Source organism: Hyperolius riggenbachi, chromosome 1 (assembly GCF_040937935.1).
Source record: "Hyperolius riggenbachi isolate aHypRig1 chromosome 1, aHypRig1.pri, whole genome shotgun sequence".
NCBI classification, from domain to species: Eukaryota; Metazoa; Chordata; class Amphibia; order Anura; family Hyperoliidae; genus Hyperolius; species Hyperolius riggenbachi.
Window position 1 is genome coordinate 558,016,234 of NC_090646.1, and position 26,670 is coordinate 558,042,903.

At 45.1% G+C, this 26,670-nt stretch overlaps 1 protein-coding gene across 2 annotated transcripts; it reads right to left on the reverse strand.

Moving 5' to 3' along the window:
- Positions 1-375: 375 nt before the first annotated feature.
- Positions 376-26,352, reverse strand: MACIR (macrophage immunometabolism regulator). 2 transcript variants are annotated; one of them, XM_068247455.1, is made up of 3 exons: positions 26,230-26,352; positions 18,357-18,458; positions 376-4,510 (listed from the first exon to the last, which is right to left on the reverse strand). In XM_068247455.1, the coding sequence occupies exon 3, from the start codon at positions 4,488-4,490 to the stop codon at positions 3,864-3,866; it is 627 nt and encodes a 208-aa protein (XP_068103556.1). In that variant the 5' UTR covers positions 4,491-4,510; positions 18,357-18,458; positions 26,230-26,352; the 3' UTR covers positions 376-3,863. The 2 variants fall into 2 exon arrangements, with proteins under 2 accessions (XP_068103556.1, XP_068103557.1); XM_068247456.1 differs by lacking the exon at positions 26,230-26,352 and adding an exon at positions 25,691-25,712.
- Positions 26,353-26,670: the final 318 nt, after the last annotated feature.

Sequence of the window (26,670 nt, forward strand, 5' to 3'; positions counted from 1 at the left end):
AGAAGCGGCGGCGGGGGAATCAGCAGTTTACATCGCTGACCTGCAGTAGAGGTACCCGTACGTCGGCGGGCAGTGCGGCTTTCTGGAGGGGTCGGCAGGAGGTACAGTGGAAGCGGGCCAAACTGGTGGGGGGACTCTCAGACGGACGGGACGTCCTCAGCCACTAGGGCTTATTTTAAGAGTAGGTCTTATATTTTGAGCAAGCTCGAAATATGTACTAGGCCTTACTTTAGGAGGATGTCCTACTTTAGGGGAAAGACGGTAGCAAGTGACCAGCTGGTGCAAAAGTGAAGCTGATAGACAGTGAATTCACCGCAATCAACCTCCCATGTGAAAAAAGTCTTTGTGTTGAAAAAACAAAAAAACATAACTTCATTTCAATTTACAAACAGCTTTTAGTTGACAAAACGGTCAGTAATTTTCCACTTCTAAAGTACAGACTGCCCAAACAATCCCATGCTAAAGAAGTAATGTATCCCTGGACTGAGTGATACTAGCAGCAGGCTGTGACCAACCCATCTATCAGTTTCACCTTCAACCACTGTGTATTTTATGTACTCATAAAAATAAGGTAAGTAACCAAATACAATTTGCTAATTATCTTTGCAATGTATAGTGCTCACATGGAAGAAATCCTCTTTTCCAACAAAAATGAAATTCCCTTTATGATAATTCATATGCAGCATTCCACATCCTCCTCAGTGTATTCTGCAAACACTGTAAACACAAAAGTCACTACTGCGAATTGTTACTGTTTACTTCTGTTGTCATCCTGTGTACAGCAAAGCAGGTAATCTGGGCGTGATCGCGGTCCAGAGAAATGGTCTCCATCATAGGCGCCCATGTTAGAGGGAACCTAAGTCAAGAAGCGTCTCAGGTTCCATACTTACCTGGAGATTCCTTAAGCCCCCTTAAGGCTGCTTGTCCCACACCGTCTCCCTAGGTGGCTCCTGTCTCCCAGCAATTAAGCCTGAAAGCCTGGCAGAGTCCCGCTTTGTCATGCATGCGTGACCTGGCCAGGGGTGCTCCCCGTCTCGCTCCTGAGGCTGAGAGTGTTTTGCGATTGAGTAGTACTACTGCGCAGACACAGAACGATCCCCCTGAGATTATCTCAGGTATACTTTAAAATTCAGAATTACCGTCCACAGAAGGTAATCTGAGTGCTCAAGAAGATACCGGTGGGGAAGTTCTGCTACACTATAGCAAATTTTGTATAGACACGCCAAGCATAATAGCGGCTATTTTATTCACCACGATACTCTGTAGTGAATAAAATAGTCGCCATCATGGAGGTGTTAGTGTTAACTCACTGTCACAGTAGGTAATAAAAATCTGAAAGAAGCAACAGGTTTTGGACTAGTCCATCTCTTCATAGGGGATTCTCAGAAAAGCTCTTATTCTTTATAAAGATATTCCCTAAAAAGGATTTCAACCAGGTCTGTGGAGTCGGAGTTGGAGTCGAGGAGTCAGAGTCGGGGCAATTTTGGGCACCCGGAGTCGGAGTCGTTGATTTGATAAACTGAGGAGTCGGAGTCTGATGATTTTTGTACAAAATCCACAGCCCTGTTAAGTATTAGGCTAAGGAGTCTGAGCCATTTTGGGTACCCGGAGTCGGAATTGGAGTCATGGTTTCATAAACTGAGGAGTCGGCGTTGGAAATTTTTTGTCCCGACTCCACAGCCCTGATTTAAACAATTATGCTGGCCAGCTTCCCTGCTCGCTACATAGTTTTTTTGGCAGTTGGACAGAGCAACTGCCATTCACTAAGTGCTTTTGAAAATAAATAAATCCCTGAGTATCCCCATGAAGAGATGGACTAGTCCAAAACCTGTCGCTTCTGTCAGATTTCTACTACCTACTGTAAGTGACAGCAACATCGGAAAAAAGCAATTTATGGCACATTTTACTCTGGAATAAAAAAAAAAGTACTTATTTTTATATGTTTGCACATATTTTTTTTTTTGCCATAGTGCCCCTTTAACTTACTTACCCCTCCCAACCTGACATCAGCCTGTCCTCACTGTTAAGGCCAGGTGATATCAGAAAGGAGTGGCAGAGTTTGGTGGAAGTGTGGCATGAAGTTGAAGGAGGTGTGGCCAAGTGTCTGAGTGGGCGGGTAAGGAGGAAAACAATGGTCTCCACTTGCATTCGGTTGAAATGATCTGGGAGTCCAGATCTCTCACCAACACATCAAAACCACTGTACAAACAGTAGATTATGGGAAGCCGCAGTCCCACTAGTCTTCTAGCATGTGTCTGAAGCTTCATGTACAGGAAGACTAGACAAATGTGCAGGCCTGCTCTGTTAGTGATCACAGCCAGTGGTGCTGTACATAATGCTGCATACCTTGTAGCCACACCACCATTTATGGTAGGTCTAAAGGAATACAATCCTGGACCAGGTATGGAGAAGACTAGGAAACTCTTTATCATTACAGTATTTGCAGTGTACTATATGTGAGGTGGGTGGTGGAAGGCTCAAAGTGTGGAAAATCTGTTCATCCCTAAACTAAAGTGTAAAAAGAACAATGGTGTGAAGCTTTCCAAACAAAATATGAATTCCGTGTGAAAAGCTTTCACATGTACTAGCAAGCTCTGGGTTATTCTACATTGCTAGCTCTTATTTGCCTTTCGGCAGCAGTTTGAACATATACACGGAGAGTTAAATACCCCTAATAAACTGTTTGCACAATGAATGGAGAAAACACATTTTAAATTTGGGACATGTGACCCTTTGTAGCCGTTTCCTCAGTTTTAGAGGCAGGCAAAGTGGAGCAGAAACAAAACTGATTTCGGGAGAATCTGCTGAGCTTAAACATGGGTTTCACACAGGAAGTAGAGGAACAAGCACCACATGACCAGGTACTTTCTCACTTCATTGATAGAAAGGCTGACTGTCCTTCAAAAATTAGGCATTGCTTATGAAGGGCTATTTCGCCTTCTTCTCAAAGCTTATTAAAATCAGTGTCTGTGGTTCGCCTTTAAATGAAGGACAGGAATAGCGAAAGGAGTCAACTGTAAACAACACAGATCATTGTCTCCCCATCAGTTTATATTTGGTTGTACAATTTATCTTAAATAAACCTCTTAAATAAAGTTACACTGTACTGGAACACCTTACATACGCACTATTAAAGCACACACTGCACTAGCCTTGGCTAGTGTACCCGAGAACGGGTAAGCTAATTATACAACATAAATATATTGCTCCAATCTCTAGTTTATCAAAAGGAAATCAAATTAAACAGAATGAAAAACTATGGTAAACATGGGATTTGCCACTGGCCTTTGAAGAACATGTAATAATGGATATCCATCAGATATGGACAGATTTGATGGCAAAGTATTATCTATGTATTGAACCAGCTAGATAAGAAAACTAATATGTAAAGGTTAAGACATTCTGCAAGTGGACAACAAAACAAATACTCATCAATGTGTCCAGTATCTAAATATTGACTTATTTACAAACTGGCATCAGCCTTTGATTAGCCTAAAATTCCTCAAACACAACATATTTAGTCTAAAATCAAGACTAGTCTGTTTCAACTATATCTCATAGAAAGTCCTTAAAATGTCAGTCATTCACAAACTAAAGAATTCATTCTTTCCAGTATAATCCCAAGATTAAAGTCTTGTTCCTCCAAGGTAGAAATGGCTAGGAGGCGGATGCACAGGACCCAGCTTTTCAAACCAAGTGCCATAGCTTCAGCAACCTGCTTGGTCTCGAGAGTTCTTAACAGATCGTTCCAAGGCCCTACTAATGCCAATCAAACCTTACGTGTGTACAACATATGTTGCTTCTTAAAGTGGTTTTCCTATGTGCAACAAGACAAATGCTAAACGATCTGGACCTCTTCCGCTTCAAGTATTATTTCTAGCAAAGACACGGTCGCCTCTAAGTGTGAGATGCTGAAGCTGGTACTGCAACACTTCCGTATCTGCAGATTCCTTGATGTTCATCTTATCTAAGTTGAGGTAGTCCAATGATTTTGAATGTACTCTCTTACCCTTAAGAAGGCAAAGTGGCAAAGGGCCGTGGGCAGCCTTGTAAGACTCATATGGAATAAATTTATTGCACTTATCCCCTGAACTTGGCATTCGTCGTCGCCTTCTCCCATTGATGGCTGGAATTTCATATGGCTGATAGTGTCGACCTTTAGCTTTGTATATCCGAGAGGAGCGAGAGAGTCCAGAATCAAGCTGCTTGGCACGAAATGTTGGTAAGGACTCCCCAGTATTCTCTTCTGTGGTTGCACATTTGTGAGCTAGCTTCAGAAGCTCCTCGCCTGTCGTAAACCCAACTAAGTAATTGGAATCCATGTGAAGTATCTGATAACCTGATACAGTTCTACGAATAGGGGAACAAGGTGTGCTAGAACAACGAGGTTTCTCAGATTCTACTTTTATTGGAGAAGTACGTTCTAATGTGCTAGCAAGAGGTATAGGAGAAATATTAGTCCTGTTCTCTCCTTTGATATCCACTTCCATTGTGGAGGATCCTTGGTTTCCTAAAATAAAGAAAATGAAAATGAGAAGCGAAAAATATATCTTAGCGCTTGGCCCTCTCATAGTTAATTTGTGTTAGGAAAAGGAACAGTATGATGTGTATTTAAGAAACGAAATCCGCCCATGTGTCAGCTATACAAAAACCGAATAAAAGAAAAACACTGCTGCTGTAGCAACTAACCTTTACCACTGACTTCTAATCCACTAAAGAAAAGAAAACATTAAGATATTATTAGTGTGATAAGGGCAACGGAGCCTCCTCGCTTAGCTTCCAAACATTAGATCCATCTTTATGAATAATTACAAGCCTACTTACAGTAACCACATCTCAAGCCTGTCACAATTCCCTCAACTTGGATTGCTCTTTTTTCGATGACATTTTTCTCATTTACCATCTTAAAACCAGGGCTGTGGAGTCAAGAGTCGAGGAGTCGGAGCAATTTTGGGTACCTGGAGTTGGAGGTTTCATAAACTAAGTGATGATTTTTGTACCAACTCCACTGACCTGCTTAAAACAGAAGGTATTTACCAAAATTCATCTTTAAAGAGAGCCGAGGTGGGCAAAAAAAAAAAAAAAAAAAAGTAGGCTACCTAATCTGGGCACAGAGCAGATCAGGTAGCTGTAAAAACTGCCACGCCCACTTTCACGACTTATAGGTCACAACGCTGCAAGGAGAGACTTTGTGTCTCTCGCAGCGTGCAGGGAGGTGGGGGAGCAGCAGGGGGCACAGCCAGGGAGAGAGAGCTGCCCAATGGCAGCTCTGGAAACCCTGAAGGTTTTGAACAGGGAATCCCTCTCCTGTGTTCTCCCCAGGCTCTTTTAGCCAGGTGCTCCACCCGCCTAATTTTGGTGAGCACCCAGCTGTCATTGGCTCATCTCCTCATCCTCCTCCTATGCTGTAAGTAGAGTTGAGTCACCCCTGCATTCTCCCGTCATGCTCCACTCAGCTACTTCTTCATGCTACCTGGCTGGAATTTGTTTTTTTTTGCGGGAGAACACTGCCTCTCCCTGTGTTTACCTCGGAGATGGCGTCAAATATTGTCGCTAATCTCCGGGGGGGCTATAGCACGGCGGTGGGGGGACACAGAGGCATGTCATGAGGCAGAGAACATGCCTCATCTGCCCACCTCGGGTTCTCTTTAAGTGAGCAACTGTGGTTACCCACAATGCATTAATATGCAAATTATCTCTTTATGCCCTGGTGGTTTGGGGCCACCCCGAGCTGCTTGCATAATCTGCTCTATGAGATTTACAAAGTTATAATCTTAATGTGAAAAAAACTGCAGACCAAACAAGGGCACAGTTTTCAAAAATAAGCAAACCAGCAGAGAACTAGCACTCCAGTATATAGGGAGAGACAAGAGGTCATATTCATTAAATGCGGGTAAAATTAACGGCCGCATATAGCATGTATTTACGCCTCTGACGTAGCGCCTATTATGCACATAGCGTGCCTCATGTCCCACAGTTAACATGCATATTTGTGGGTTACCTAGGTAACGCGAGTTTCTGCTATGTGCAGTGTTCAAGATATTTACTCCAAGCAGGTTATAATGACTTAAAAACCCTCCCTGCCTCTGATACATTGGATTTCATTGCGTCAACTTGACATTAGTGCTTGCCTAATATACTGCCTTGTTAAAGGGGTCATTTGTCACTCAAAAATGCCAGACTTCAAAACAATTTACCGGTACCTTATTTCTTTCTATACACTGGTGTGTTAGCCCTGTGCGGTTTTGGTGTATGCATTTCTGCTATCTTGACAAGGACCCAAAGTTTTGAACTAAGCACGTTTTTTTTTCCACCACATTATAGACCTGTTTTGGGGATAAAATTCAGTTCCAAGTTTGTAGGGTCACTGAGATTTTTTTTATCCTTGAAAAGCCTCAGTAAATCAGGGCCATAGGGTCAGATTCATCAAAACCAGTGCAAGGAATACTGGTGCAGATGCCTAGATTGTGGATTCTCATGGGTCACTGAGCAACTGCCCCACTTTTGCAATAATTTGCTCTAGTATTCCTAGCGCTTTTTGATAAACATGAACCCAAGGTGAGAGTTATATGGAGGCTGCCATATTTATTTCCTTTTCAGCAATACCAGTTGCCTGTCAGGCCTGCTGATCCCCTGCTTCTAATACTTTTAGCCATAGACCCTGAACAAGCATGCAGCAGATCAGGTGTTTCTGAAAATATTGTGAGAACTGACAAGATTAACTGCATACTTGTTTCTGGTGTAATTCAGACACTACCACAGCCACATAGATCAGCAGGGCTGCCAGGCAACTGGTATTGTTTAACCACTTAACGACCGCCTAACGCCGACAGGCAGGTCGAAGTGGTGTTTCCATGGAAGCGGCCATCCATGTCAGTTCACGGAGGGTGTCTTTGTGAACAGCCTGCGAGCCTCCGATCGCGGCTCGCAGGCTAATTGTAAACACGCGGGGAAGAAATCCCTGGTGTTTACATCAATACGGCGCTGCGATCAGACCCCCCCAGCAGGACATCCCCCTAGTGGGGAAAAAAGGGGGGGGGGGGGGGAAGTCTGATCGCCCTGGCTGAAACACGATCTGTGCTGTGGGCTGAAGAGCCCACGCAGCACAGATAAGGGGAAAATCCCCTTGTCCTTAAGTGGTTAAAAGGAAACAAATATGGCAGCCTCCAAATCACTCTCACCTTGAGTTCACTTTAAGAGATTCAGAATTGAAAATCCTCATCACTTCCAGGGACAAAATCTTTAAACAAATTATTTTTTAAAAATTTACATTTTTAGTTCTATTTATAAAGTTGTGATAGATCCCTGCTGTACACCTCACACACTCTGCTCCTGCACACAGTAATTCCTATTTGTAATCAGGTGATGACTTTCTGAACTGAAAAACAACACTGCTATGGGCAGCAAGATCTTCCTTGGGCTTTTGGCTCTCCTCATTGCCTGTTCAGGGTCATATGGCTCAATCCATCATGTGACCTAGCCATCCAATGGATTTGTGGTAGAAATTCACACCCTTATTAGAGGAATGGTGGCGAAAACAGCAGCAAAAACACGAGCAGCATCAAACATCCAAATTAGGCAGCATCAAATTACATTAGTAATAGAAATAGAAACCACTGCAGCAGAAATTTGCTGGGCATAAGTAATTTACAGCAGGGATTTATCACTGGCACTTTATTGCATGTTTATTATAGGAGTTGAAGGATATGGTACACAGGCAAGCATCAATCCCACACTGATCAAAATCCAATTGGGCATCAGTGATTCATTCCTAGCACCTTGTCCATCTGATCTCAATTAGATTTCTGTAGAATTCGAATTAAATTGCCAGGTAGCACTTCACTGCTTAAAGGACAACTGAAGTGAGAGGCATATGGAGGCAGCCATATTTTTCCATTTAAACAATGCATATTTCCTGGTTGTCCTGCTGAGCCTCTGCCTCTAATAATTTTAGTCTTAGACTCTGAACAAGCATGCAGATTGGATGTTTTGTTGGAGTTTTGACTGTATTTGCCGCATGCTTGTTTCAGGTGTGTAATTCAGACAATATTGATGCATGAAAGATCAGCAGGAGGCCAGGCAACTGCTATTGTTTAAAAGGAAAGAAACATGGCAGCTCCATATCGCTCTTGCTTCGGTTGTCCTTTTAGGGCTGGGAACTGGAAAGCCTTACGGGCAATTTCATTGCGACTCCTGGAGTGATCACGATTTGGCTACTGAGGCCACTGATGTGATCACAACGTTCTTAGTGGGACCAGCTCCCTAGGGATTGCCGGCGAGTCGGCAAGAGCAGCTGAAGTGCTCCTAGAGGGTTCCGGCCCTAATACAGTACAGAGCCGTTTGGCTGTAAATCCCCCCACACTCCCATCTCTGCCATCCCAGTGGAGACTTTCAAATATGCCTGATAATCCTTTCAATTGATAAACAGCCCGAATCGTAAGTTGACTGATTGGGAATGTTGGGGGCAATAGATCCCTGGAAGATTCAATTAAAGTAATTGGATAGGGCAGGAAAATCACAGCATGCATAGCCAGCCATAAGGTCCGTACACACGCCGGACTGGAGGCAACGACGGGTTGGTCGTCACCTCCCGCTGGGTGGGCGTTCCAACGACAGTCCGGCGTGTGTACGCACTGTCGGCGGACTGATACGGCTGTTTCTGAGCGATCCGCACGGCGGATCACTCAGAAACAGCCGTATCAGTCCGCCGACAGTGCGTACACATGCCGGACTGTCGTTGGAACGCCCACCCAGCGGGAGGTGACGACAGACCCGTCGTTGCCTCCAGTCCGGCGTGTGTACGGACCTATAGCCTAAAATATATCTAACATTAACCTTATTACTTAGCCCCTCCTTTTTGCAGGAGGCATCTGGTACGGCCGGCTATAGAATGATGCTCAGGAGATGCTAGAGGGCAGAGGAGAGGAGGGGGAAAAGTAGCATTGCTACTAAGCGTTACTTACACTGAACATAGTTTTAATACTGAATATTGATACACTCACTTCCTGTAATACCTTTTTTTGCTTCCTGTTGTATTGCAAATCTGCCACATAGTAAAGATAGTAATCTGTCACATGTTATATTTCAAATCTGCCACCCACCATACATACATATAGATATTCTGTATGTCTGGGTGCCCCACACAGATCACACAGCCAGCCCCCTTGCTTTTCCCCTACCAAATAAAGCAGACATGTGACAGATTGATTTTAGAAAAAAAAAATTCAACAAAGCAAAATGTATTTTAATTAGTGGTAATGGCAGTAACACTAAATATTAAAATAGAAGTAGAGTATTTGTGTTTTGTGCAGTAGTGGTCCTTTAAGGTCTAGTCAGTAGAAATAGAGGGTAAATAACCAGTTGCAGCAAAGCTAAGTCTGCCTCTTGTCTCAGAAATCTGTGTGTAAAACTAATCACTTACACTAGAAGCTGGAAGAACTGGGACACAGTGTGCTAAAATTAGAAAGCTGGCATTAGGCAGCAGAGTGAGGTCAATAAAAGCAAAACCTCTGAATGGAAATGAGTTGGTATACAAAACATAAGCTGCCCTGCATGCTTATTGATCTCTGTTTTTTGAAGGTGTTTTAACAGTCATTTTAGTGTTTTATTCCACTGTAGCAGCCTACTGAGAGATTAAAGGGCCAACTAAGCTCAAAATTGAACCAGATAAAATTCTATTAGCAATCATGATGACAATGCATAGAAACAAAGTAGAGAACAAAATGACCATTCCTCTAGATTGTAAGCCTTTGGGCAGGGTCCTCCTCCTTATGTGTCCTACCTGATCATCCACCTCCATTACTGTGAACCCATCCTATGGATCTGAGTGAACTCAGCTTGCCTAATCTCCATGCTCCCATCCAGTGACTGACTAAGCATTACCTTGTACTCATACTGTGCTGTGTGATCTGGTATTACTTGTATTCATGTATGGTCGTATTGCTGTATGTCACCCCTAAATATTGTCTGTAACCTAAACTAATGTCCAGCACTGCGTAATATGTCGGCGCTTTAACCACTTAAGGACACAGGAATATTGTATGATTTGTCCTGGGCGGGCTCTTCAGCCCCCAGCACAGATCGTGTGGCTGGCAGGGCGATCAGACTTCCCCCCCCCCTTTTTTCCCCACTAGGAGGATGTCCTGCTGGGGGGGGGTCTGATTACCGCCGGCTGTTTGTGGTTAGCGGAGGGAGCTCCTCAAAGCCCCTCTCCGCAGCGCTAGTCCCCCCTCCCTCTCCTCCTTACTAGGGGCGGCACAGGACGGCGATCCGTCCTGTACCGCCTCTGATAGGCTTCAGCCTATCAGACTGCGGCGATCCCCGGCCTCTGCTCCTTTACGGCGCTGCTGTGACAGCAGCGCTGTATGCTGTAAACACCGGGGATTTCTTACCCGGGTGTTTACATTTAGCCTGCGAGCCGCGATCGGAGGCTCGCAGGCTGTTCACAGAGACTCCCTCTGTGAACTGACATGGAGCGGTTGTTTCCATGGAAATACCACTGCGACCAGCCTCCGCCTATTGGCGTTGGCTGGTCGTTAAGTGAAATGCAATAAATACATTTCCAAGGCAATATGTGCTTGAACCATTATGAATATGTGCTTGAGTCATTCCAGATCATGTGACACATACACACAGTAGGAAGAACAACATAGGTCAGACTACACTTCCCTACAAGGTGGCCCTTATAACTCACAGACATTGGGTATCATTCATAAAGCATTTCCGCATGCGGAAATGCTTAACACCGGTGACTTTCCCGACCACTCAGCATAAGCCCCATTCATAAAGGCTCTTTCCGCATGAAAAGGTGACAGAGCGATACATTTCCGCCTTGTGCGGAGTTTTTCTAGATTAATCTAGAAAAAGTAACAAACACATCCATTCATAAAGATTAGAGCAAGCGGTATCCGGAAGGAAAATACCGCTTGCTCGACAGTAGCGATAGGCGGGCGGAATACATATAAATGAATGGGAGGGACCTCCCAAGCAGCATCAGACAGAGCAGCGCAGGGAGGGAATCGGGCAGCTTTTAAGTTTCCGCATGTCTTCCGCCACGCTGCCGCCAGCTTCCTCCAGAAAACCTCCGCACTTCTTCCGCAACAGGCAGACTTCTTTATGAATGGCCACCCAGAAGTCTTAATTACCGGTTGCGGAGAAGAACGGTGTTTTCCCGCACTACCGACAGCCTGTTTATGAATGATACCCAATGTGTCTTGTTCACACTTGCACCTAAAACGGTCCATTTCACGGAATGGACCACAACGGTTGAACGGACACATCTATGAATCCTGTGTTAGAAACATGACCTATTTAGACCCGTGCCAACATGTCCATACTGCCCGAAGTCCATTGCAGTGGAGGAATGCAATCTGCATAAAGGACAAAAGATGTATATTTCATAATACCGATGCTATGTAAGACATGTCCAATGCAATGGAACGACAGAGACACTGGGCAGAGGGAGGGTCACGGTGCACAAAAAGAAATCAATGCTAAAAGGAAATAGGACATAAGCTTTTAGGGATAGCTATACATCTACTTTTAGTCTGAAAAGTTTATTTCCAAGGTGATGTGAAATTAGCTGATTAAGCCAACCTCCACGCTGAGTTATGGAACTGGAGTAATCAAGACAGGTGGCTTCTACCGTGTGGAATAAGAGGATCCAACGTATATGAAAGTGTGACTCCTTTCTTTAGTTTAAGGAGTGGCATTTTTGTGTTGATACCTTTTGGAGGATGCAGGTTTGGAAGAACTCTCAATCATTATTGCTGTGTAAGTGTAAGTTCAGAAAGAATTGATTTCTAACTAACCCTCCCCCAACTTTCCTAACAATGTATGACCCCAGCCACTAAACTCCTCCATATTCACCTATGGAGTCCTCAACCTTGGGGTCATGACCCACTGTCCAGGTCATAGACCTCAGAGCTGCTTTAGCTTGGCTTACACTGTTACAACTATAACCCCTCCCACTCTACATACTCATGGGCTACAAATGTCGCCGCAACACGCGGCGCGAGCGTGTTGCAGCGACAGGTCGCCCGTGAGTATGCGGCGTTGCACGGGCACGCACCCCGAACTGTCGCTCGTCGCTGATGTCGCCGGGCGATTGAACCGCTCAATCGCCTGGCGACAGTCGCCGCCGCAACTACGCCACAACTGACGCTAGTCCGCGTAAGTACGCGGACTAGCGACAGCAACAAGATAAGAAACACATTGGGCTTCCGGCGGGGGGAGGACCAACAGCGACAGCTTCCGCCGCATCAGTTGCCAGGTCCCTCCGCCGTGTGTATGCGGAGGGACCTGGCGACGAGCTGTCGCCGGCCTGTCGCGCACACACTCACGTGTGCTGGCGACAGGCCAAAAAGTTGCCCGTGAGTATGGGCCATAAATGAGCCCTGCTCTTATACATTGTTTACAGACAAGTCTCCTGAGAGCCTCCCCCACACACACACACATTATACTCCTAAGCCCCACCCTCACACCAGCCTATGATCTAAGAGGGGGGGAGGTCAGCTGCAGCAACACCCTTGCCACCTCCATATTTTTTGCAGTACCAAGCTCACTTCAAGGTTGAGTTATAGCAATGACATAGCGGTCATTACATCTACAGTAATTAACAAAATTACATTATTATTATTTATTGGATTTATAAAGTGCCAACATATTTCGCAGCGCTGGATAATAAATACACACAATGATACAAGGATGACAGACGTAACAAGGTTATACAACATGGGTCAAATATACATCTTGTAGCTGAAGCACAGCTGTGCGCGATCAAGCACGCAACACCCCCTCCCCTGCACACCTCTGGATTTATCTGCTGCAGCACTAATTAGTAAAAGGAAACAAATGTTCCTACGTTAAATTTTTCCCTAATTTTTACCATTAAAAATACTTTTATTTTCTTAGTTCAAAGTGAATAGCACTGTAGCAAAAACCCACCTTTATTTCAGAATCAAATATCATAACCATACATGGTTATAGGAATATAATTTAAGTTTTGCACTAAACTGGAAAAAACAATAGCCAAATAAAATGTGTGTTTTTTATTTTTAGGCTGCTTTCACAGTGGGACGTTACAGGCGCACGTTAGAGCAGCCTGTAACGCAGCCCAACTCGCTGCAATTAAAAATCAATGGGCTGTTCACAGTGCCCACGTTGCGTTACAGTGTAACGCTGGACGTTCAAAGGAAGTGCAGCATGCTGTGCATTATATGTGGTTTTAGCTGAGTTAGACTGTTTGCACATGCTCAGTAAGGGGAGAGTCCGCTATTGTTCCTAGCCACATGGCTAATTAATATTCACTGCACTGTAGTGTTGTCCAGATCATGAACGATTCGGATCTTTTATCCGGATCTTTTTGTGAGTCGAATCATCCGGATCACAATGAAGGATTCGGTTCACAGTGGATGTCTGGAAGAAACAGGAACTGCAGCTTCTGTGCACAAGCACAATCTTCCTGCTGCATCTCTCCCTTCCCCATTAGCACCCTCAATGTGCCCTCATTCTCCTGCACCTCTCACTTTGCTGCACCCCTGCCCCCTACTTCCCTAGTAAAATGATTCAAAGATTCAGTTCAAAGATCCGGATCTTTTCAATGATCCGATTCGAATCATCCGAATCATTGAAAAGATCCGGACTTCCCAGGATAGCACCAAGAGCCTCATAACGCGGCTCAATCTGACGTCCAACTTCAATACCACGCGTTGCGTTAAGGGCACGTTTTGCGACCTTAACGTCCCCTAAAACGCAACATCTTGGTGCGAAAAAGGCCTTAAACTAGAATTGGTAAAAAAAAAAAAAAAAAAAAAAACCTGAGAAATAATGTATTTTGTCTATTTGTTTCTTTTTCCCCCATTAGACTGCATAGAAAACAAAATTGTTTTTGGGAAAAAAAAGGCCCAACAAACGTCTAGTAAAAAAAAAAAAAAATCAAAACTAAAAACTATATCTCTCCCCTGGGAGACAAGAGAGCGATCGGCTCTCATAGGCAGAAGCCTATGACCGCCGATCGCAGGATTGGCTGGCTGGGGAGGTGTTTAGAAAACAAACAAAAAATGATCTATAGCAGGGGTCTCAAATTCGTGGCCCGCGAGCCATTTGCGGCCCTCGATACAATATTTTGTGGCCCGCGCCGGCAAAAGCTTCCTTATAGTTCGCTTCAGTGCTCCCGGGAGCTGCTGATTGACTTTTTTTGTGAAAACCCTTATGCGGCCCAGCCTCATCCTGACTTTGCCTCCTGGCGGCCCCCAGGTAAATTGAGTTTAAGACCCCTGATCTATAGTAAAAAACACCAACATAAATATTAAAAATAAATAAATAAAAAAAACACGGTGGGGGAGTCGATCAGACCCCACCAACAGAGAGCTCTGTTGGTGGGGAGAAAAAAGGGAGGGGGGGGGAAATCACTTGTGTGCTGTGCAGCCCTGCAGCTTGGCCTTAAAGCTGCAGTGGCCAATTTACAATAAAGAGGCCTGGTCTTTAAGGGGGTTTAACACTGCGGTCCTCAAGTGGTTGTATAGGGACTTAGCTAAAACATCAAAGATGCTCTGGTCCAAAAGGGGAAAACAGTCTAGATGCAAAGTGGTTAATTGTGTTACAGACCATAAGACTCTTCCTCTGCTAAGGTATATGCTCTCAGCTTTACTGCTCAGTTCAAGGTCGTATTCTTTATGCATTTATTAGAATAGTCATTTAGTTTTTTATTACAATTATTTATTTTCCTTCAAGTCTTAGCTGTTACAAAAAAAAAAAAAAAAAAAAAAAGCCACTGATCACTTCCTTCCCTTTCCAGTCAGTCAGAGCCCACTCAATAGCTTCGTATATCCTCACTATTATAAGGCTCTCCACGTACACTTATAGGTCTTGCAAAATGGATGATGTAAAAGTAACCATTACAGTAGCCAAGCAAGGATTTCACGTACATTATTATTTCTGAGAACGTGAGCAAAAGACGGGGATTCTTCTTTCTTTTGTTTGGAAAAACACTGAGTGGGATTTGCTAGCATGTGTGTCTATATGTTCTCAGCATCTTATGTCGTCTTACAGACTTTGCATGTTGCAGCCATAGAAACAGCACCCACGGCTCCCACCTCCACATTCATTCTGCTACAAAAGTGCACACAGAATCCAATATGTTGTGACACAATTTTCCCTTCTCAAAATGGACAGTTATTTTTATACATTTTTTTTGACACAGCTTGTTATAATTAATAGTACTGATGTTATTTTTATGTTCATTAAAGAACTAAACACACATTTATTCCCTGGCAGCTTTATTACACCTCAATTACAATCAACAATTATCCAAAACCCAGTGTGAGAGCGATATGGGTGCTGCCATATTTATTTCCCTAAAAAAAAAAAAAAAAGGCCCGGCTGTTATATTGGTCTTTGACCAAATAAGAGTCACACTTATGGGACAAGCATGCAGTTACGCCTCTGAACCAACTAGAAGTAACAATCCTGCAGGTTCAAGAACATTTGGGGAATAGTAATCACAACCTGATGTGCACTGATGACTGTGATATGCTCACTTCTGTTCATCCTCCCACACTGTCATCCAACTCTCTAGGGAGGCCATCTCTTCAGGCCCCATCAGGCTTTACCAACGGATGATATCAAAATTGGGGGTGAGCAAAACGTGGCATTTTTCCTAATGCCAGGGCGAATTAAACCATACATTCCTCATCTGCAATCCAGTGTTCTTCCCATCTTCCCAGGCTCTTTTAGCCAGGTGCTCCACCTGGCTAATTTTGGTGAACACCCGGCTGTCATCGCCTTGCCTCCTCACCCTCCTCCTATGCTGCAAGTAGAGTTGTGCCAGCCCTGCATTCCCCCGTCGCATCCCACCCGCCTAGTTTTTCATGCCACCCAGATGGAAAAATGTCCGGGTAGAACACTACACTATATACCCTAGAATTTACCTTTAACAGTTTTATGCTGTACCTGGCCTTCCTTTACTATGGCTCTACAGAAAACAGGCTGTCCTCCAGCTCAAAGCAAACTAAGGTTGTTACATCATCAAAGGCCAACATCCTATGGCCCATAACACCTGCACAGATAGAATGTCATGGATGTTTTCATGGTGTCGCCCTGCAGGAAGATGGGGCCCATAACTAATAAAGGACAGGCAGCCTCTGATTAAGGCATACATAACATTGTACAGGCCTACATTTCTTTTCAAGGTAACCCTATTTAAAATCACATTGTCGAAGATTATTCAACAAATTATAAAGGAGTCATTATTAATAATCTTTTATCATCTCTTATTTATCCCCAAAGTGATGACCTCCATAGATATACCCAGCAGGGTGTCTTTGTCTGAGAGGGGAGTTCATTGGTGAATCCTATTATGTTTATACTTTACATTATTCATTTATACTGTAGAGGTTTTGCATAGTAAGTGGCTCAGCCTTCTCTGGTTGCTAGGGCAGAAGCAGAGCTGGTCTGCAGACATCACATGATGCTCTCCTTACTGATGCTTGGTTCTGAATAATACTGTGCAGCTATCATATGTCATGGCCTCCAGGTCTGCTGAACAACTTCTTTGTTATAAATCTATAAGTGGCCTATCCAGTCTTTTCACTGACAAGCAATGTTGCATAAAGGATTTAGGTACACGAGCTACTTTACTATGGCTGCATTGGTAGTGTTCTCCCCAGGCTCTTTCAGCCAGGTGCTCTACCTGGCTAATTTTGGGGAGCACCCGGCTGTCATTGGCTTGCCTCCTCATCCTCCTCCTATGCTTTAAGCAGAGTTGCGCCGGCCCTGCATTCCCCCGGTTGCACCCCACCCGGCTACTTTTTCATGCCACCCAGCTGGAAGAAAAAATATCTGGGGAGAACACCGATTGGGTAGTGGATTTTTGAAGGCAGCATATTGCATTCAGCTGCTTTCAGAAAACCTCAAAAGCAGGACAACCTAGGTACACACACAGGATAATAGTTAATTTCTATTCTATTTTGAAGGGACATGTGACATGATGAGATAAACATGTACACACATAGTACTATCCCTAGTAAGAAACTATCTGAAGTCACCTTCAGATTTCCAGTAAAGCAAGAGATTAAAAACCTGAGTTATCTATGCAAAAAAGAAAAGTAAATTCACTCCAGTTTCCTGAACCAAAACAGCTGTGAAACAGTGAGATAAGGATTCTAATACGGGTTAACTGCAGGAAAGTTCAAAGGGTCATTAGTTCTATATACTTTTCAGCTAAACAAACCAGTATTAGTTTTAAATAGCAGCAGAGACAGTCTGATCCAATCTAAAAAAATCAATTTATAAAACTGAAAATAAAAATAGAAGACTCTTTACTAGCGCATACTACTAGGCCGGTCTTATACCTGGCCTAGGTGTTTGTGGTGCAATGCCCTACCTCATTGCATAGCAACACATAAAACTTCAATAGTCATGTACATATCGCTGCCCCCCCCCCCCCCCTACACACACACACACACACACACACACACACACACACACACACACACACACACACACACACACACACACACACACACACACACAGTGACGTACTCCCTGCTGGACTAGAAGTACTTCACTGGGTTTCCCTATCGCATTCACGTCGTTCCACGCATGCGCTCCGCCATGGTTCGATTTCCAGCGTCACCCATTGACTTACATTACTTCCGCCACTGCAGCGTTGCCCTGGAAGTCTGTCGGCAACACGCTGTTGACTTTGTGGCGGCTCGGCAGGAGATCGGGCAGTTCCGACGCAACGTGACACCAAATTGCCTTGCATCACTGGATTACAGTTGGCTGTCAGGAGACAGGAGTACAGGAGGCTGTCAGGAGACTGCAGTGTCAGTCCGCCATCAAGTATATCTGCCGTACCCTGCCCTCCAACCCACCTCGCCGGACTAGGCCGCAAGCCGGGGGATGGATTTCCATACTCAGCCCCAGAGATCCCTTTAGCCATGCCACCAGCCAGCAGGTCACTTCTGCAGCGCTAGGTCTCACTTTCTATCTCTGCACCATTTCTTCCTTGGACATAACACGGGCATCCAAAACGTTGCAGAGAAGTGAGAGCCGCAAATAAGTGTGGCAGCTCCACTCACATAGCACTCGGACGACCACGATAGTCCATCTCTATTATGCTCCATATCTGCTCTATGCAGCTTAACTGTATGTTTTGCCTACTCTATACTGCATGCTACTCTATGTATATTACTATGTGTCCACTATACTGTACCACCACCAACCCTGTATGTGCCAAATATAATTCCAGGTACAACTCCCGTTGTACATGGTGAAATAAAGGATTCTGATTATCATCCATACTACACATACAATTAATTATCTCATAGGTTTATTTTCCACTTCAGACTCACCTTAAGTATACAGGTCCTCACATAAACTTGGTTATGTAGAAAGTTCTGGATATGCTGTCACTGCACATGGACACGCCTCAAACAGTCAGCATTATCAACATTCTGCAATAGAGGAAGTAGTTTGCTATCATTACATGGCTGATTGGCAGTTCATGCAGCAATGAACAATATACTGTGAAGGTCACATTCTTGTGAAGCAGAAATCAATTTCATTATATCAAAGGATTCTTTTTAACTGCCATATTTCATATTGCATTCACATCAGTTCGCAGCAATAACAGCAGGAGATAAATCAGACAATGTAGCCTCTAGTGTGGGCTCTGCAACTGTTCAGAATGTGGAATCAGGCAGAGAACAGTCTGTGCAACTGTACCATTTATTCAAAATATCTTTTTGGGGATGTTTATAACAGTGGAATTTTAATTTGGGGGCTGTGTAATGCTGATTATAATATTACATAATGTACGGTTGCCAGTATTCTACTATAACATTTGTGACTGTATTTTTGTTTAGGTTTTCTGCACTGTTACCCATTGATCGGACAGCGTGCAGTTAAAGCTACGCCACACTTGTTGCTGCTTAAAGGAGTTATCAGGCAAATAAAAAAAAAAAAAAAAGCTTTACTCACCTGGGGCTTTCTCCAGCCCCTTGCAGCAGACTGTCTCACACCGACCGCTTTGCTCTCCGCTGCCATCCCGGTCTACGCGCATGGTGCAAAGGCCGACCCCGAAGAGCAGAGCAGTCGGTGTGGGAAAGTCAGCTGCAAGGGGCTGAAGAAAGCCCCAGGTGAGTAAAGTTTTTTTTTTTTTTTTTTAAATGCCTGAGGACTCCTGTTTAAAAGTCACGATAGCGCATCCCTGCTGGCACAATGCTCAGCACTCTTCCTTACCTCGGCGAGGAGCCAATTTCATCTTTTCAGCAGGACAGCCAGGCAATGTGCATTATTTAAAAGCAAATAAACTGTAAAAAAATAATTAAAAAGTAAAAATAAATGTAAAGCGTTCATATCCTTCTCACCTCGAGTTCTCCTTAAGGGGCCAGAGCCTGTCGGTCCAAAATGAGTTAACCACTAGGCGACAGCCCAAGGACCGCCTAATGCTCATCCTTGGGATCCTTGGGGCGTGGTTCGCAGGAGATCGGGCGTGGATCTCCGCTTGGATGACGGAGCTCCGCTCCGCCTTCAGTCTCTCAGCGGCGATTGCCGCTCGGATACTGTTACACGGCGAAACCGCTGTCTATTAACACAGTACAGCGCTGCGATCTAAGGCAGCACTGTATTGGGGACAGCCGTGTGACACGGCTGTCCCCCTGGGGGACACAGAAGCGATCCGCTGTGATAGGCTTAAGCCTATCACAGCCAATCGCTGTAATTGGCTGATGGGGGGAGGGAGGGAGGTAAAAATACTTTAAAAAAAACCATTTGTATTTAAAAATAAAAGAGAAAAGTATCTGCAAAAAAATAAACATACATTGGGGGAGCGATCAGACCCCACCAACAGAAAGCTCTGTTGGTGGGGAGAAAAGGGGATGGGAATCACTTGTGTGCTGAGTTGTGCGGCCCTGCAGCGAGGCCTTAACGCTGCAGTGGCCCAATTTGTGAAAAATGGCCTGGTCTTTAGGGGGGTTTAAGCCTGTGGTCCTCAAAAGGTTAAATAATGCACTAGTCCTTCCTATGTAACTCCCTTCACTCCATAACTTCCTATTCCTAACTGTTAGGCTATGCACACAGTGGTAGGTTCCAGGGCGGCATAACAGACACATTGCAATGGAATGTACCACCTATGCAACATTCACAGTGCGGCAGGTGCGGTTTAACAGTGTGCGGCATTTTAATGCACTGCATGTAGTGCAAAACATGTGCGTTAACAGTGATGCACACTTTTCAATGACTGTATGCTTCACTGTATGCGATGCAATGTGTGGCTAATGTGTGGTAGTGACTTTCTTCATTCCATTACGTTGCTTTCCTGCTGTTACAGGTAAAGCAATGCCCACAGTGATTGTAGCCTTAAAGCACACCTGAAGTGGAGGTGGACATATTTATTTCCTTTTAAAAAAATACAAATAGCCTGGCTGTCATACTGATCCTCAGCCTCAAATACTTTTAAGGCCCATACACACGTCGGATTTGCGCGAACGACGGGTCGTTTGAACGTTCCGTCGTTCGCACGTTTCCGCATGAAATCCGGCGTGTGTACAGACTATCGTTCGGGAGATAAGACTGGTTACCAGCGATCCGCCCGGCGGATCGTTGGTAACCAGTCTTATCTCCCGAACGATAGTCTGTACACACGCCGGATTTCATGCGGAAACGTGCGGACGGAACGTTCAAACGACCCGTCGTTCGCGCAAATCCGACGTGTGTATGGGCCTTTAGCCATAGACACCACACAATCATGCAGATCAGATGTTCCCCAGCCCTGTCCTCAGGGCCCACCAAAAGTGCATGTTTTGTGGAAATCCACAGAGGTAGTTAATCAGCTCTACTGAGACAATTACCTCACCTCAAACCTGTGTATGTTTGTGGTTTCCTGCAAAACCTGTACTATTGGTGGTCTTTGAGGACAAGGTTGGAGAGCTCTGTTCCAACGCATAGGTGTCAAACTCAAGGCTCACAGGCTGAATCCGGCCCACCTCACCATTGTATGTGGCCCATGAGAGCTTCCAAGATGCAGGATTGTAAGCAGTAAAAGGAATGAGAAAATGGAGAGCACCAACCTGTGCTGTATACATACAACAGACTGGAAGTTACAACATAGTAGGACGGCCTGCGCATTTACTGGCGACGCCTGGTGTTTCCATGGAGATGGTGAACTAAGTGCACAAGTACCCTCCACATCTCACCTTGTGATTGGTTGTATACAAATGGGGACAGGTCTACAGTTGGCATGCATGCAAAAGCACGTTGCCTTTGATCCTCCTATCCATACCTCCAAATGCTGCGAATACCGTAAGTGTTCTTTTTATGCCAAGCAGCTGTTAGTTGTTTGGAGCTGCCACCCACCTACCTGGGCACCCAACAATACAAATAGTGTATACATTTGCTGTCAACACATTCATGGAATAACATGTCCAGTACAGGTTTGCTGCCTTCTTTTCCTCGTTTAATTTACTGCAGATGACAGCATGGTGCCTTCCCGTCCAGAGGAGCACACCAGCTGCCACATTCAGGTATTGCCCCAGACATTGTAGGGTGTCTACCAGAGACTCTCCCTGTTATATCTTAAAAGCAATTTGGCCCACAACTTTGACTGCATTTTAAAATGTGGCCCCTTATGTGATTAAGTGTGACGCCACTATACCGGTAATAGTGCCTTCAAAATGCACCTAAGATAGACAATACTGCAGTATTTATACTTACCTGGGGCTTCCTCCAGCCCTACATGGCCCATGGGCTCCCTTGCTGTCCTCCAGGGCCACTCCATTGTCCCCTCGAGTAATTTTGCCAGTCGAGCTCATGCTGCCTGCTGGTAGCGTTCTGTGCATGCGCTGTAGTAAAAATGTGATATTGCGCAGCTGTAATCTAAAAGAGTGTCATGGGCAGCGAGGGTGGTCTCGAGGAGGACGTGGAAAGACTCTAAAGGATCAAGATGATTCCCTTTCCACAGGTTAGCAGTTATTTTTTTTTAAATTTTCAAATGCCTGGGTTCACGGTCATTGCCACCCCCAATAACTGCCTCTAGAATAGGGTATGGGGCATCAAACTGTGAACCTCTCTGAGGAATAGTTGGTGAGGTGAATTGTTCAATGTATTAATCTGTTGTGCAGTATGCTGGCATTACAAAAATACTGCATGGAGGCACTGTGGTTAGCATTCTCACCTTGCAGCACTACAGTTCAGCAATCAATTCCTGTATAGCTGACAAGCACATACTATGAGACAGGAGGGGAAGGGGACCCTGTCTATTCAAGCTAACAATATAAAGAAATAAACATAATGTTGGGGGGTAGCTCATGATTAATGTGAGCATTGTTACGGTAGCACGAGTTGCGCCACTTGCATAATGAGCTTTCCTGTAGTAACACACGCATTAATCATGTACTGCAGGTCGCACTATTTACGTAATGCGCGGTACGCTGCTAACAGTAGTAACGGTAATATTACCGTGCGCTATCTGTACAAGGCAATATTACAGGCAGTTAGTGCATCAACCAGGAGAGAAAAAGAGTTAAAGGAGAACTGTAGTGAGAGGTATATGGAGGCTGCCATATTTATTTCCTTTTAAGCAATACCAGTTGCCTGGCTATTCAGCTAATCCTCTGCCTCTAATACTTTCAGCCATAGGCCCTGAACAAGCATGCAGCAGATCAGGTGTTTCTGACAAATTTAGACAGATATGACAAGATTAGCTGCATGCTGGTTTCTGGTGTGATTCAGACACTTCTTTAGGCAAATAGACCATCAGGGCTGCCAGGCAACTGGTATTGCTTAAAAGGAAATAAATATGGCAGCCTCCATATCCCTCTCACTACAGTTCTCCTTTAAACCCATCCCAAAAGCCTCCTTGGACCTCAGCTGAATGTGAACCTGAACATTATGGCCTGTGCACTTTTCCTGCAGGTACACCACTCCTGCAAACCAGACATCTCCAAGTAGATAGAAAAAGGCACGCCACAGGCTCAAACTTGTGTCTGTGGTTTATTGAGCTTCAAACACACTACATGTTACTGGTCAGCCGACCCTCTAACACCTGAGGAAGGGTAATCTGACTCGTAACATGTAGTGTGTCTGAAGCTCAAGCAAACCTGAAGAGAAAATAAACGTATGCGATAATGAATTGTATATGTAGTACAGCTAAGAAATAGAATGTTAGTAGCAAAGAAAAGAGTCTCATATTGTTTTCCAGTACAGGAAGAGTTAAAGTGTATCTGAGACCACATCTATAGATGTATTTATACTTAACTGGGGCCTCCCCCAGCTCCATGAGGTGCGTAGGCTCCCTTGCCATCCTCTGTTATCTTCTCATCACCACCGGTAATCTGGCCAGTCAAGCGTTTCTGCGCATACGGCCAGATTACCGGCAGCGATAAGAAGATAATTGAGCGGCCAGAGAGGATGGCGAGGCAGCCTATGCACCTCATGGAGAAGGTAAGTATAAATACACCTGCAGTTGTGATCTCAGGTTCCCTTTAACAAAAAAAAACAAAAAAACAACTTGAGTTATCTATGCAAAAGATCTTCTCTGAGCTATCCGACCTACTGGGTACAATACAGTCCTATTTTCCAGGACTGTGGAGTGGGTACAAGAATCTTCCGACTCCTCAGTTTATGAAACCACCGACTCCAGGTACCCAAAATTGCTCCGACTCCTTAGTCTAATTCTTACAAAAGCTATGGATTTGGTTCAAAAATCATCCGACTCCTCACTTTATTGAAATCACGGACTCCGACTCCAGGTACCCAAAATTGCTCCGACTCCTCAGCCCTGCTATTTTCTGAAACACGTAAACAACCAAGAAATAGTGAGACAGCTTGAGGTAAGGTTTTACTGCAGGACACGGTTAAAGGGTCATTATTTCTGCTTTGTTTTATAGCTTAAAGTAAGTCTGAAAAAAAAAAGAAAAACAACACAGATACTCACCTAAGGGGAGGGGAGGCTCTGGTCCTAAAGAGCCTTTTCTCTCCTCTCCTCATTCCATAGTTCCTGTGATGGCTCCCCTGTTTGCAGTCTCCAACCCATCGGTTGGAGACTGCGCTCTTTCGCTCCAGGTGGTCTTCGGAAGCACTCAGGCTCCCAAAGACGAGCTGCTCAATACTGGGCACGCGTGAGCACTCTCTCGCACGTGCGCAGTAAAGAGCTGCCCATATTCGGGAGCACTCGGGCTTCTGAAGTCTGCCGAAACCTCCCGCGGCAGGAGATTTAAATGGAGGAGCCTGTGCGGGAAGGAGGGGATGAGGAGAGGAACAGGAAGGCTCTGTAGGACCAAGAGCCTTCCCTCTCCTTAGGCGAGTATCTGTTCCGCCGTTCCCCGCTGCCGTCACAAGTCAATTATTCGTCTAGCTAGACGAATCCAACTGTGGATGCGTGCGTCCTCGCTCCCGTCTCTGGGAGCTTATCGTGCGTCCTCGCTCCCGTCTCAGGGAGTATCGTACTGCGCCTGTGCAGTAAGCTCCCTGAGACGCGAGCGGGAGAGAGGACGCGCACGGCCTCAGCCGTGCAGTCGCAGTTGTATTCGTTTAGTTAGACGAATAATTGACTGACGCCGGCGGCGGGGAACGGCGGATCGTAGAGGACAAAGTGAGCACATAACAGCTGCAGGGGGTCGGTAGAAGTCCCAGGTAAGTGTCCATTTTTCTTTTCAAAACCCCAAACAGAACCCCTTAAAGAGACTCTGAAGCGAGAATAAATCTCGTTTCAGAGCTCATAGTAAGCAGGGGCATGTGTGCCCCTGCTAAAACGCCGCTATCCTGCGGCTAAACGGGGGTCCCTTCACCCCCAAACCCACCCCCGCACGACTTGGTCGCAAGTTGGTCGTAAATCTTCTTCTTCCTGGAGGCAGGGCTAACGGCTGCAGCCCTGCCTCCAGCCGCGTCTATCAGATGCGCATCGCCGCCTCTCCCCCGCCCCTCAGTGAAGGAAGACAGAGGGGCGGGGGAGAGGCGGAGATACGCGCTGACAGACGCACGTGGGGCAGGGCTGCGGCAGTTAGCCCTGCCCCAACCAGGAAGTGCTCCCCCAAGGGGATTTGGGGGTGAAGGGACCCCCGTTAAGCCGCGGGATAGCGGCGTTTTAGCAGGGGCACACATGCCCCTGCTAACTATGAGGTCTGAAGCGAGATTTATTCTCGCTTCAGACTCTCTTTAAAAAGGGTATGCAACTGTGACAGAATGATGCAATATTATTAAAAAAAAAACAACGGGAAATAGAATAGGAGACTAATTTCTTTGTTGCTAATGTTCTATTCATTATTCGTACAACACATACAATTCATTATATCATAAGGTTTTTTCTGCTTCACGTTTGCTGTAAGGTGAGATAATTCATGAGATCAGTTTTGCGATTCAGCACCAACTTTTCTTATATTTTAGCCGTAACATTCTTTCACTCTATACAAAAACTACTGAAAGGTAATTATGCTTTGAGAACACAACATATGGCCAGCATGGACTAAAATCTCACCCACTCAAGTTCAGATCACCCACAAAGCAAAATAAACCTTGAAAATCAGGAAGTGATGTGTGATAATCTGATGTAACACTTGCAGATCTGACATCTGATCACTGGACAATAAACTGATCACACATTATCACATGGGCACCAAAAACAAGCATACCTAAATGTTATTCAATAAAACAAATACAAATAAATACACATGCAGTTGCAGAACCCCACCCTATACAGGTAGTTCATCTTTCTCTTCTTTTTTTAGCCTGTATATTGCAGTCATTCATATATAGCTCAAAATAGGCAGGTAAAAAGCTGAAATGTTCCTGCCCTTCAGGTCTCAGTGGTATAATAATAATACTATGTAGTACTGGCAGAGTCAGTCTCATGCAGGCAGTGCACAATGCCAGGGAGTATAGATAATGACAGGGTCGCCCTAATCCTCCTCCATCTCCCCAACGCCCACAACATCCCAAGGGCAAACTCCAGCCTAGCAGCTGAATGATCTAGAACATTTTACACACATATGTAAGGAAATATGACATCACTGCAAACTGGACTATAGGACACGTGCATCATGCAACAATGTAGCTGCAGCCTCATTAGTGATGCATGCAGAGAGGTATAGAGCCAGCTATATGCACAGCTCCATCCATCACACAATGGGATCAGTGCAGAATTCCTCCCGCACACCCTGCAGCCTCTCCCCCCCCCCCCCCTGTCATCCGGAATCCCCGCATCCCCATCCGTCCGCTCTGCTGCATTACCTGACCAGCCGGCTCGGCACATGCACTTCCTCCGGCGCGGGGGGAGACCACAGCCAGGCGATCAGGCGAGCGGGCAGCAGCACGGACAGTCCTGATCCCAGGCGGCACTGACAGTGGGAAGAGGAGGAGTGTGGGCAGAGGAAGCCGCCTACCGCTCTCCCCGCCCTGTAGCGCCTTCACCACCACAACACATGCATTGCACACTGGTCATGGGCAGCACTGGCACTGGGGACTGTCATTGCCTTATCTCATCATGCTGCTATACGTCTCTGTTATTTACAGCCCCCAACATGAATTCATCCTGTAGTAAAACTGCATCCATTTATTTGAATCCAATGATAGATCCTAAAACTGTGCTGGAACTGTGTAGTGGAACTGTAGTGAACATAACATAATGAATACAATTGCTTATTGTTTACAATATTAATTTATAGATTATTT

Excerpts from the sequence above, each read along its gene's own strand:
- MACIR (XM_068247455.1), bottom strand. The coding sequence starts at position 4,490 with ATGGAAGTGGATATCAAAGGAGAGAACAGGACTAATATTTCTCCTATA.